General features: G+C 47.0%; 1 protein-coding gene across 1 annotated transcript in view; it reads left to right on the forward strand.

Annotated features, from left to right (window-relative positions):
- TEX11 (testis expressed 11) overlaps positions 1-12,910 on the forward strand; it is a 174,149-nt gene that overhangs the window by 61,734 nt on the left and 99,505 nt on the right. Inside the window, exon 6 of the mRNA XM_027836745.1 lies at positions 1,844-1,939. Coding sequence (XP_027692546.1) covers positions 1,844-1,939 — 96 coding nt within the window. The remainder of the gene's footprint in view (positions 1-1,843; positions 1,940-12,910) is intronic.

Consider the following 12,910-nt stretch of genomic DNA (forward strand, 5'->3'; position numbering starts at 1 on the left):
GCAGGTAAAATATTGGGGATGAGAGGGGTGGCCACAACTTGCAAGATAAAGTCTACTCTTCTGGAATCCAGAAGTAGCAACAAGAGGTAAAAGGAAAAATCCAAGACCCAAAGAAAAAAAACAAACTGGCTTGTGCTCCTCAGTCTTCAAGCTGCGGAATACATAGTTTGTGTTCTCATCCCGGTGCCTGGCACACCGTAAGCTGCTATCAACTGCTTGGTGCCCGCCGGCCTATGCTGATAGCAAAAAGACAACAATTATATAGTGGTGTGGTGAATAGAAAGGGCCGGGCCTGGAATCTGGAAGACCAGAGTTCAAATCCTGCCTCAGACACTTCCTAGCTGTATCACCAGCAAGTCACTTTACCTCTGCCTCAATTTCCTCAGGTGTAAAATGGGATGAGAACACACCTACCTCCCAGGATTGTTGTGAAGACCAAATGAGATAATATTTGTAAAACATTTAGCACAATGCCTGGTACGTAGTAGACGCTATATAAATGCTTGGTTTTTTTTTCCCCTTCCCTCGCTAGCCTCTGCCTCAGTTTCCTTATCTGTAAAGTGAGGATTATGATAGCATTTACTTCCCAGGGTTTTAGTGAGGATAAAATAAGATATGTGTGAAGTTTTGGAAACCTTAAAGTTCTATGTAAATTAATAATTATTACTCCTTCCTACTTTTTCCTGGTGAGGATATATTAGAAGAGGTTTTTGTTCTGCTATGTTTCTGTTTGTTCCTGTTTGACCTTGCAAACAAATTTCTTCTCCACATATACAGGTTAAATAGCTGTATAAAAAAGCATTATAAGGGACAGCTAGGTGGTACAGTGGATAGAGCACCAGCCCAGAAGTCAGGATGACCCGAGTTCAAATTTGGCCTTAGACCAAACACTTGAGGCGTACTAGCTGTGTGACCCTGGGCAAGTCACTTAACCCCAATTGCCTAAAAAAAAAAAAAAAAAAAAAGGCATTTTAGGATTTGGGTACCTTCTTCAATACCAGAAGAACTTTGTGGAAGGGGGGAGGGACACCTTTATGGGGATATTTTGTACATTGTGTTTTGCCAGACTCTGCTATGGGAATTACAGAGTGACCATACATAGGTTTGATGGGCCTAGTGTCTTTCAATTCTGTGTAGAATTGGTGCCAGAATTGTCAATTCATGTAATAAGCCTTTATGCTGTTCAAAGGAAGAAAAGAATGGGGTTTTCAGAAAAGTCCTGTTCCCCCCCTCCCCACTGGAGTTATTTCTCCAATCTTTCTCATTGTGTTTACCAGTCTACCTGGGAGTGATTGAGTTATGTCCTGCTGGCATGGTTCTGGCTCCAGTGGGGTGTCTTTCATGAGTACTCCATCAACTCCTGGGATGGGTGGCACTTGTCTTTTTTTGTCTTCGACTGGGTAGGTCCAAGGCAATGCTACACAGGCTGTTGCTTCATAATAGATATTAAAATGACTCTTGATCATTATGCCTCAGTTTTCTGAGCTGTGAAATGGAGAGACCAAGGCTTTTTTAGAAAGTACTTGAATGCCTGTGAGACATTATGAAAAATAACGACTATATGTTAGATTTGATATAAAGAAGCCTAGAATGCAAAGAGTTCTGTGCTCTTCGCCCCCACCAAGATAATATCTTGGTTTGTGTTATGGTAGCATGCTGATTGCAAGTGTCTCAAATTATCCGCCAGCAATGACATCCATCCTATGGTGATGGGGGCCCTTAATGACGTCCTCTCTTCTAATCATTCTCTGGGTTGGAGAAAACTCTTATTACTGCTCGAGAGTTTGCTTCTCTCATTTTGATGCCATTTTCCCCTCAGCCATGTGTATGTCTTCTATTGTAGGCCAAAGTTCTCCGCCTGCTTGCTAATACTTACTTGGATTGGGACTGGGAACGATATCAAGGCAAGGCTCTTGAAACCGTAAACTTGGCTAATGAGGTAACAAGGCTTTATTGTTATTTTTTTAAGATGCGTACTTTGAATAGCAGTTTAACTAACTTGGAAAACTTTGATTCATACTTTTGCAATCCAATATCACAGTTTTTCTAATTATTAACAACGGGGCTGTTTCTCTGAAGACCAAAGGAGATAGATTATGTCCCTTATAATGATTCCAACTGTGTGCTCAATTCAAGTGTGATCTTTTATAAGATGCCTTTCCTGGTATTCCCCTGTTGGGAGTGCTGCCCCATCCTCCCCTGAATAATGATCTTGTCTTTATTTTGTATGTACACATATATCTGTTTACATGTCCCATTTCCCCATCCCCCCCACCCCCCACAGTGGAATTCCAGCTCCTTGGGGCCTAGGGATGTCTCCTGTTCTGTCTCAGTATTCCTGGTGCTTAGCCAAGTGTCTTACACCCAGAAGTCCCTTGAATAAATGCTTGTTGACTGGAATCAACTACCCCGATGGTGCTTATCTCAGTGTATGAATGACAAAGCATTTAAGTACTTACTAGATGCCTGAATTAGATACCCTAAACTCTGGGAATAGAAATACAAAATGCTACTGTCCCTGCCCTCAAGGAGCTAACGTTTGAATGGAGGAGACCACATAGATAGTAGGGTAGTGGTGGCCAGGGACTTGATCCCCACAGCCGCCAACTTATGTGCTCTATCCTGAAGCAATGGTAGCATTGATGTACTTACTGTGTCCAGAGCAGAAGGGGGAAGGACATGCCAGCCACAGCAGGGTAGGTGGCCAGGTGGCAGCTGAGTAGGATGTGAAGAATGGTTTGGTCTGAGGCTCCTCAGATATGGTGAGGGAGGTGAATTTATACCTCTTAACTCATCAAACAAGATAACTTAGTTCCAGGGCAGGACTTCCAAAGTTAAGTGTGTTAACTACCACAGGCTGAGGACGTAATTTCTGGAGGTGTTGTCCAGAAGGTGCTGTTCTAGGTAGGTGAAGATGGCCTAGGTATATAGCTGGATGTGATATGGAAAGAGATGCTGGTCTAAACTTAATTTTCTTCAAATAACTTTCCTAACAATTTTGATTGATTTGGAAGTCTTTCCCTCAGAATTATGTTCTTCAGCTTATAGGACCCTGGGCTAGTGGGGTTACTTGCTTTCAGATCTTGTTTAGTGATTAACTTTTCTATTTTGTTTTTTACCAGAACCAAGTAATTTTGATGATTTTTGTTTTATAATGAGGTTTGAAATCTGGTTATTCCTATTTTTTCATTATTTCCTTTTAAATTCTTGACCTTTTGTTCCTCTAAATTTGTTTTATCTGTTTCTATAAGGTAACTTCTTGGTAGTTTGTTTGGTGTACCATTCACTTTACAACTTTATAAAGTAATTCAAGTAGCATCATTTCTATTATATTGCTAGAGGGTAGTAATGAACAATTCATATCTCTCCAATTATATAAGTGGGGGTGACCTGCTCTCTATTCTACTTTTGGTTAGCTTGAACTGTTAGGAAGATTTTCCCTTTCGTCTAGATAAAAAGCTCCTTCTCTCCAGTTTCCACCCATTGTTTCTAATTCTACTCAACCTAAGTGGCACAAGTCTGATAATACCTCCTGTGACACAGCAGCCCTTCAACCAGTATTGGAATGGCACGATCCTCTAGGGCCAGGTCCTTGGCGTTTTTTTGTGCCCCCTTGGGCAGTCTCAGAATCGTGTTTTTAAATAATTGAAGGAAGTGGCAAATTTCAGTTAGAGGTTAGTGAAAATAAAGATGTATTTTTCCCCCATCCAAGTTCACAGACCCCCCTGAAATTGATCCCTAGACCCCTGGGTAAGTGAAGAACCTTCACTTTTCTGGTTGTGTGGCACAGTGTAAACGGCGTCTGATTTGGAGTCTATGGAAAAATATATATCGTGTGTTTTCTTGGTGTTCTCTTCCCTGCCTGCTGCCTTCAAAGCAGCTGTGGAAACAAGGGTCCTCCTAACTCCGACCCATAAGTAGTATGCCCTAGGGCCCAGGGTTCATGACTTATACCAGGACTCTGGGTACAAGAAGTAAGGAGGGAACTAGGAGGGGAAAATCAGGGGTTTGGGGGGGGCTATGGCCTGGGAGAGAATCCAAGATGGATTTCCCCCCTTTGCTGCTGCTTGTTACCAGGGAAGAGGCAGAAGGGAGAGAGAAAAGGAAGTGAATGGCGGAGACGAGGTGGGGGTTCTTTTATTCCCTCTTCACTTTTTCTCTTCCTCTGTTTCCCTTCTCTGTTCCTGCTGCTGCTCTTAGGAGGAACAGTATCCCTGGAGTGGCTGAAACAGCGTCAGGACGGGGCTTTCTCCCCCTCACTTGCCAGCCAGCCTGCATTCTGTTCAGAAGAAAGCAGAAAGAGGCTGGAGGTGGGGAACAGCATCAGGCAGTCGGCTGGGATCGCCACTTCCCCTTCCCCTTCCCCTTCCCCTTCCCCTTGACCCTGCTTTTCCTGGGAAGGAAAGGGAGCAGGGAGTGACGACCACGCAGGGCCTGTCTCTACTCTCCCTCTCCCCTTTGTTGTCAATGGTGCACTGGAGCAGGCTGCTTTTGTTTCTCCTTTTCCCTCCCCTCCCCTGCTGCTGCTGCTGCTGCATCCGCTGCCACCGTGAGGCAGGAAGTGCTTGGGCCTGCCTAGCTCCGCAGTGGTTAGAGCTAGAAGACAAGCTTTGGCTTTCCTCTCGGCATCCCTTCCCCTTGCTTCCACTGACCCCTGCTGGCAGAGGAGAGGAAGGAAGGGGGGGGTGCTGCAAAGGCTTCGGTTTTTTTTTTTTTCCACCTTCCTCCATCTTGTTGATGGTATTTGGGAGGGAGGAGGAGTCTGGGAGGCAGTGAAAATGGTGTCTGGGAGGATGGGACTTTGCTCCCTCCCTTCCTTTCAGGGACGGGTGCTAGAACATCTAGGAGTACGAGGGGAGGTTGGCTAAGGCATGTCTCCGCTTCTTGCTAATATTGTTGGGGGGGGGCGCAGCTGCACTGAGTCCCTATTAATGGGCAGGGTGGTACCGGGACATGTGGCTCTCTTGCCTTTGTTTCCCCCACCCCTTCCCTTTGCTGCCTCTGAAGTGCCGGGGGAGCCACGCGGAGCAGAAGGCAGCCTCCGTCAGGCTTCCTTGCCTGCTGCTGCCTTACTTGTAGTGTTCTACATTACTACCGGGGACCTGAGGCAGCTAGGGAAGAACTCAGGATGTGGTGGGGGACACAAAAGCCTAACCGCCATTTCTCCTTCTTTCCTCCTTCCGCACAGCCCAATTCGCTAGGGAAGGGCTAGAAGGAAGGAAGGGTTTGGGGGCCAAGTGCACAGAGGAGATAAGGCACCTGCCCCCTGCCCCCTGCCCCACCCCCTCCCCCAGGAAGGAAAGGCAGGGCTGCGGGGGAGGGGGGGCTGGGCCACCAGGGGCATGGCGCAGAGGGAGGAGCCTGGGGCGGCGCCACCGGGGGGGCCAATGACTCATGTAGAACATGCTAGAAAAAGGGGCAGAAGGGGAGGCGGGGCTGAGGTGCTCGCCACCGCTGTGGCGCAGGAGGAGGAGTCTGAGGAGGAGGGCTGGGCTGGTGATTGGCGGGACAGCAGCTCTTCTGCCTCTTCTCCACCATGATTGATGGTAGAACACGCTAGAACCAGGGAGGAAGGCAAGGCGGGGCTGACCCTGCTCTCTTCCCCTCCCTCTTCACAGAGGGAGGAGTCTGGGGGGAGCCTTCCTCATATCCCTTCCTCCATTTAGGTCAATGAGTAATGGGAGAATATACTAGAAAAGGGGGAAGAAGGAATAGTATGGAGAGAGAAAGGGGGTCTAGGAGTAAGTGTGAAGCCTCACTCCCTTCTTCTCACTGCTGCTGATCGGGAGGAGGGATGAGCCGGTACAGGATGGCCGAAGCTGCCCGTAGTCTTCCTCTTCCCCTTGCTGCTGCAGGCGGCAATGGCCGGGACAGCACCAGCTCCTCTCCCTTTGCCCCACTCCCTTCCCCACACTCCCTGTCCCGGCTAATTAGTGGGAGAGAACGGGCCAGGGAGGGAGTGAGGGATCAGGAGCTGGGGTTTAGCTTCGTCGCCCCTTTTCTTTCTCAGAGGGGGTGCTGAGTAGCCAGGCGGGACTTCTCCCTCTTCCTTTTTTCATTTCTGTGCCTGGTATGAGGCTTTTCCTTTCCCGAACCCGGTGGCTGTGGTAGGGCCTTTTTTCTTTCTGCCTGCCTTCCTTTTCTCTTCTCTTTTGCTGTGGGAGACACTTGGAAAGTAGGGTCCTTGCTGGAGCAGTGAGGGGGGTGTACAGGTTCTTCCCCCCTCCCCCCCTCCCCACTGCTTATTTCCCAGAATAGTCAGAAGTGTGCTTGGAGTGCACTAGATTGGTGCTCAGGAAAGCTGGTTTCTACTCAGCTCTCTCACTCGCTGACTCCAAGATCTTTGACAAATCACTCCCCTTCTGTATTAGTTTCTGAATCTCTGAAATGAAGGGAATGGCTTGATTGATCTCTAAGGCACCTTCTAGCTCTGCTGGTTTGTTAGCTATTGGACAGAGGGCTGCCAAGTGAAACAATCAGGTCAGACTATTGCTCCGTCTAGCTGCGGTGCTGGTGCTAAGGAGAGGATTCTGGGAAGAGCTGGAGAGGCGGAGTAGCCTCTCTCCTCCTGGCTGCCAGTGGCCACTGAGTAATACTAACATGTTGGAATGGCAGAGAAAGGAGGCTGGCCTTGAAGCTGGGGGTGGGGCTAGTTGGCAGCCTGATTTCCCACCCCTGGTTTTCCCTGTTCTCTTTTCCTTTCCATACCACCTGCACTTAGGCAGGAGGGAGGCACATTTGTAGAGCATGGTGCCAACAGGATGTGTGTTTTCTCTCCCCTCATAGAGTTCCCTTGGAAACAATGAGTATCAATGCAGTAAGCTGACTCGGGTGAGAAGTTGGGAGAGGGAGTCCCAAACCAAGTGGAATAAATGTTTTTCTTGCCCCTTTCTCTTGTTGCTGATGGATTTAAGTGACTTACTCAAGAGACCATGATTGGAAGGGCTTAAGTTTCCCCCCCCCCCCCCCAAGCCTTTGGATTCTAGAGGCAGGCGGGGCTTCCCAACCTGGGCTCTGCTATCCCCAAGAGAAGCCAGTCAAGGGGACAATTGCATATTGGATAAACATGTTATCCTGAAATTAGGTAACCTTATTTCTTATGTGCATATGCATAGGAAACTTTAGAATTAATTTCCTTTCATATTGAACAGAGGATTTGAAAAAGTTGGGAATTCCCCACCCACCCTCCAGCTTGAGGCCTCTTAGGGCAAAGAGAAATGAGGGAGAGGGAATTGTCTGGAAGTGATTGTGGAGGGGGAGGAGCCAGGGTCAATAGTAGTGTAGGGTAGGGCTAGAATTTGTCCAGAACACTCTTTTCCCCAACCTTGTTGTTGTCATCTATAGCAAGGTTATTTTCTGAAATTTCCTGTGTAATCCAATGTATTTTATGCAGTTAAAAGCATCTCTTCTGAGAAGGAGCCCGTGGGCTCCACCAGACTGTCAAAGGGCCCCAAGATACAAAAAGGTAAAGAATCCCTGGCCCAGAAAATATTCTCCCAGCTCTCTCCTAGCTAACTTCCACCTGTGATTGACAGCTGCTTAAATTTGTCTTCATCCCTTAATATAAGTCTTCCTCAGAAGCAAAACACTTTTGAGGAGGAACAGGGTAAAAAGACAGAGAGAATAGAATAAACAGAAGGGGGATTAGAATGGAGAGAAATAGAGTTAGTCTTTCACAACATGACTATTATGGAAGTGTTTTGCATGACTGCACATGTATAACCCATATGGAATTGCCTTCTCAATGAGGGGGGTGGGGAGGAAGGAAGGGAGAGAATTTGGAACTCAGAGTTTTAAAAATGAATGTTAAAATTGTTTTTACATGTAACTGGGGGAAAATAAAATACTAAATGAAAGAAAAATGAAAATTAGAAGTCAAGTCTGTAAAAAGAACTTACTCTAAGGGCTGAGATTGGCCAACTCTTTTTTCTCTGTAAGTCTGCTTATTCAGTGCCCTCCTTTCAACCACTTCCGAGTATATTCCTCCCAAAGCTGCCTCTCAGACCTTCCTCCAGTGTACCCACAGCCTCCCAGGTGGGCAGGATGAGTATTTGTGCCGTCAGCTGGTGGATGAGGTAGAGTGAGACCTTCTGACTCCAAGGCCCCTGGGTCCCAGCAGGACTGCACGTGGGTCATCTGCAAATTCAATGTCTTATTACATGCTATGCTATATTATCCTGCTTCCTAAAACCTTTTCCACTGTTGGACCTCAGTACATTTGTCAGTGGCGTCACCGTTCTCTATCTTCCCTGTTTTTTAACCTTGTGGTTATCTTTAGCTGCTTTTCCTGCTCACATCCAACAAGGAGACAGTGTGTTTACAATAAGACCATCTGGCCCCTCCTCTATTCCCACTATGTGCCCTGGGACGGGCACTCTGACTATCTTCCTGGGCTGGGGGAATGCCTCCTGACTGCTTCCTGTCCTCCTCGCTCTTTGAATCCACCCATCACACTAGAGGGAGACAGATTGAGATAGACATGGCATTTTTTTTTTTTTGAGAAAGTGTTTTTTTTTAATATTTATTTTATTTTATTTTATTTTATTATGGCATTTCTTTGCAAGAAAAAAAAATCTTCCATGGTTTGCTGTTGATCACTGAGCAAAGCATTGAGTGCATTCCAAGCCGGCCAGTGTGGAACCACTCTTCCTTTCCAGCCTTAGCTTCTGTCACTGTCTTCCACTGATTGTCTGTGACCCCTTTTGGGGTTTTCTTGGCAAAGATACTGGAGTGGTTTGCCATTTCCTTGTCCAGCTCATTTTACAGATGAGGAAACTGAGGCAAGCGGGGTGAAATGACTTGCCCAGAGTCCTCACATAGCTAGTAAGTGTCTGAGGTCAGATTTGAACTCAGGAAGATGAGTCTTCCTGACTCCAGGGCCTAGCACTCTATCCACTGCAGCGCCACCGAGCTGCCCTGGGGTCAGGAAGACCTGAGTTCAAGTGTGGCCTCAGACTTCCTAGCTGTGTGACTCTGGGCAAGTCACTTCACTGCTGTCTGCCTCAGTTTCCTCATCTGTAAAATGAGAATCATAATAGCACCTACCTCCCAGGGCTCCTGTGAGATCAAAAGAGATATTTGTGCTAGAGCAATGCTAGATATCCTCATCATTATTTTCCCCTTGCTGCTGTTGACCATAAAGAGGAAGGATTGGGAAGATCTCATTCTATTTTGCTCTGGCAAGATGCTTTTCTCCCTCTTTGTTTTCCCCTTAAGCCTTTCCCTCTTTGCTGTAGCTGCCACTGCTTCTTTGCTGTTCCCAGAGCAGGAGAAAGATTGGTGGGGAGTCTCAAAGGGTAGCAGGATGACCTTTTCTATCCCCTTGCTGCTAACGTCTACTAGTAGGAGTACTGGAATAGGGTAAGAAAAAGAGGGCGAGATCTCAGACTGAGGGGGGCCGGGTGTGGGGGCCAGAATTCTCCTCTTTCTCCTTCCTTATTGGGCTGGGAGGGGCTGAATCTAGCGAGTTTTTCTTTGCTCACTTTTATTTCTTGCCTCCCCACGCTCCTTGCTGGGTCATCCGAAGGACGTGGTGGCTCGCTGGAAGGTTTCTGTTCTGGCTACTTGGGTATATGGTGGGAAGAGCCTTGATCAAGGAGGCAGGAACCCTGGGGCTGCTTGTGGACTTTTGTGGACCTGTTTCCTCCTATTAAATTGAAGGGGGTGGGTTGCATGACCTAGAAGACCTCTCAAATCTCTTCCTGTTTTTTCAGGACCCTGCTAAAGGGTAAAACATGCTGGCAAGGTGAAGGGGCAGGAGGCAGGACAGGAAGTTGGGTGATAACTGTGCCTAGCTTTGGGGGCTTCATTCTGGTTTCAGAGAGGCGATATGTGCTGTAGGTGCTCTTGACCAGCCAGCCTGGGAGGCCCAGACTGGGAGAGCAGTCTCGAGGCAGACAACAGTTCTGCAGGACTGGAAAGATTTCATCTCTCCTTGCCTATGACCTTGCTGTGAAAGAGGCTGGGAGTGGGAGATGGGGGGCAGTTTTAGATGCTTTCTTCTCCAATTGATGAAGTGATGGGACCACTTAGGGCAGGCATGTAGCAGGTTTTCTCTCATTTCCTAACTGCCAATAGTCCTGAAGGGGGTGAGGAGTGACGGCGGCATGGAGAAGGCCCAGTGGTTAGGCCCGGTGGTTTTCTCTTTTCATTCCTCTTCTCCCTCCTCTTCCCCTTTGCTGCTATTGCTGCTCTTGGTGCTAGGAAGGAGAAAGAACCCTAGGATGGCAGTAAAAGAAATGGAATGGAAATTTCCTCTGCTCTGTGGCTGCTTCTTTGATGCTCCTGAGGCAGTTGCTTGAGAGATAGGGAAGATTGGAGCTGAGCCATGGAGACTTGGCTTTGCTTTCCCCCCATCCTTCCTCTTGCAGCGTGGCAGCAGGGCTGCTGGCCCTGCAGACCGAGAATCAGGAGAATGTTGATGGCACAGCCTTATTTCTCTCTGCTCTTAGCTCGTAGGCTTACTGATTAATGAGGAACACTCTGGGACGGAGTTTTGTCAGCCAGATTCTCCCTCCTCTTTGCTACTTGGGCTGCTGCTGGAGGTTTATGGTTGGCTGTGGTTGGTGGCGGGGGTGGGGATGATCGCTGAGGGAGATTGGGAACATTTTCCTCCTTATCTAAGTCACTCACCCTGGGCTGTACATGACTCAGGCTTAGGAGGCTACAGCAGCAGTGTAGAGTAGGCTGGCCCATATTTCCTCTTCCCTTGGCTTCTGTCACTATTGACTAGTGCCCACATAGATGCTTGCCTAGTGAAACAAGGCAACTTGGGGCTGTTCAAAGAATACAGACCCAGTTGGGGAAGCAGGAGGTCTGCTTTCTAGTATCTCACAGACCACAAAGATTGGGGTTCACTAAGACCACTAGGGTCTTTCCACCACTCTGGCTATGTTTCCCTTTTGCCTACTGTATAAATGAAAACAACTCTGCCTGCCGATCAAGGCCTCGAGCAGGCTTGTTCCTGCCTGTCCAGCCTTATCGTCTATGTTCCCCCATTACCCGATTCTGAACGTAACATTGTGTCCTGCAGAGCCAGATGAGACTTTGTTTCTAAGCCCTTCCTTTAACCGCCAAGCATGCAGAATGCAGGGCGGCCTGCTGCAGGCCATAGACACGTGCCCCCAGATTCACGATTGTTTCCGTTACCATTCCTTGCTTTTGTTGTGTGATCTCATGCCTTCTTATTTTTGAGCAGATGGCAGAGGGACGGGAATGAGGCAGGATCATCCTGGCCACTAACTAAAGGTAGAATTTGCTGGTAGAAAGGGATCTTGGGAGGAAAGCTGGGGGTGGGTAGGGGTGGGGGGAGGAGTGGATAGATCCTATGCAAAAGTTTTTCCCTGTTCTCCTAACCTTTACCAGGTTTTGAGGAAGGAGTAGACATTGGAGGTCTTTTTTCTCTTTTTGTTTAATACTTTCTTTTCTCCTGCTACTCCTATTTCTCTTTGGGATGATTTGCTTTTCTTTCTTCAGTTTATTCAAGTTATGATAGGGTCTTCTTGCTTGAATGCACTGAATACCCATAATTCCTATTTTGGAGAAGCTTGAAAGGTCATGAGGATCTAAGAAAGTATCTAGTCCTCCATCTTGTTGGTCACATGAACCAGAAATAATTTTGTGTATTTATTGCAATAGTCATAGGCAAGAAAGGCAACTGCCTATAGTTCAATCTTTTGAAAATTGTTACTTGTCTATTGATAGCTTCAGACCAATATCCTCCAGCCCATACGTCACTTTCATTAGCCTATCCAGAGGTGGGGAACCTGTGGCCCTTTAGGTCTTTGGCTGTGGCCTTTTGACTGAGTCCAAGTTTTACAGAACAAATCCTTTTATTAAGGGAATTTGTTCTGTGAAATTTGGAGTCAGTCAAAGGACTACATGTGGCCTCAAGGCCCAAAGTTCCTCACCCTGGTCTATCCTCGAATTCTTCCTGTGTCCTTCTTAAGACAATGTTGTCATCCAAGTACAGTAATACTTCCAGGTAGTTCTTGTCTCCAAGCAATTTCTCCACTAGCCATTGTACAATGACTTCTTCTCAAGATTCCTTGGGGCATAAGCTCAGAATAGTAAAATCCAGCTATACAAATGAAAACAGTCTTTTTCCTTGTCTTCCTCAGACACAGATATCTGGTACTAGCCAGTATTCAGGTCTAAGACTGAAAGCCATTGCCTGCCTGGCAGACAATCCAGGGCATCTTGCATCAATGGCATAGTGTATTGGTCCACTTCAGTTTTCTTGTTCAAAGCCCAGTAGCCCATAGCTGTCTGGCTGATGCAGAAGGGTGGCGAGATTCTTTGATGATGCCATTAACCAGCATTTCTTTGAGATAGCCTCTGAGGTCTTCTCAGTACGGAGTGATTATCCGAGATCTTTTTCTGAATGGTCAGGAATTGGCGAACTGGCTTCGGCAGAGTGAATATTCCATGGCCCAATAATATGACATTCCATTCAGATGCCAAAATTTCTTCAGTCTTTCTTCATTTGTCCAAGAGACAGTCTAAGGCAGAAGTGTCAGATACTCGGCCTCTTCCCAAATTCGACTGAACCAGATTAAAATGTAATTGGGAAAATATTGAACAAAATAGATAAAAATAAAATAAAACCTGGATACATTTTGTTTTAAAACTCAGTCAATAGGTGGGTCCAGGACCCTGATATACAGCTTGAGTTTGACACCACTGATCTAGTCCTTTTCGTCCTTCCTGCCTTTTAATTCCCCTTTTCAGGATCAGGAAGTTTCTTTTGCTTGTGACTATTCTCTCCCTGATAATATCCTCCCTTTTCACTTTCTTCTCTACCCCTTGTCCCATTTCCAGCTGTTCTTCTGTATGTTTGGTGTATTTCTGCCCCAAACTCCGTGTGTGTGTGTGTGTGTGTGTGTGTGTGTGTGTGTGTGTGTGTGTGTGT

The sequence above is a fragment of the Vombatus ursinus genome, unplaced genomic scaffold, assembly GCF_900497805.2.
Source record: "Vombatus ursinus unplaced genomic scaffold, bare-nosed wombat genome assembly UNPS02014819.1, whole genome shotgun sequence".
Taxonomy (NCBI): Eukaryota; Metazoa; Chordata; class Mammalia; order Diprotodontia; family Vombatidae; genus Vombatus; species Vombatus ursinus.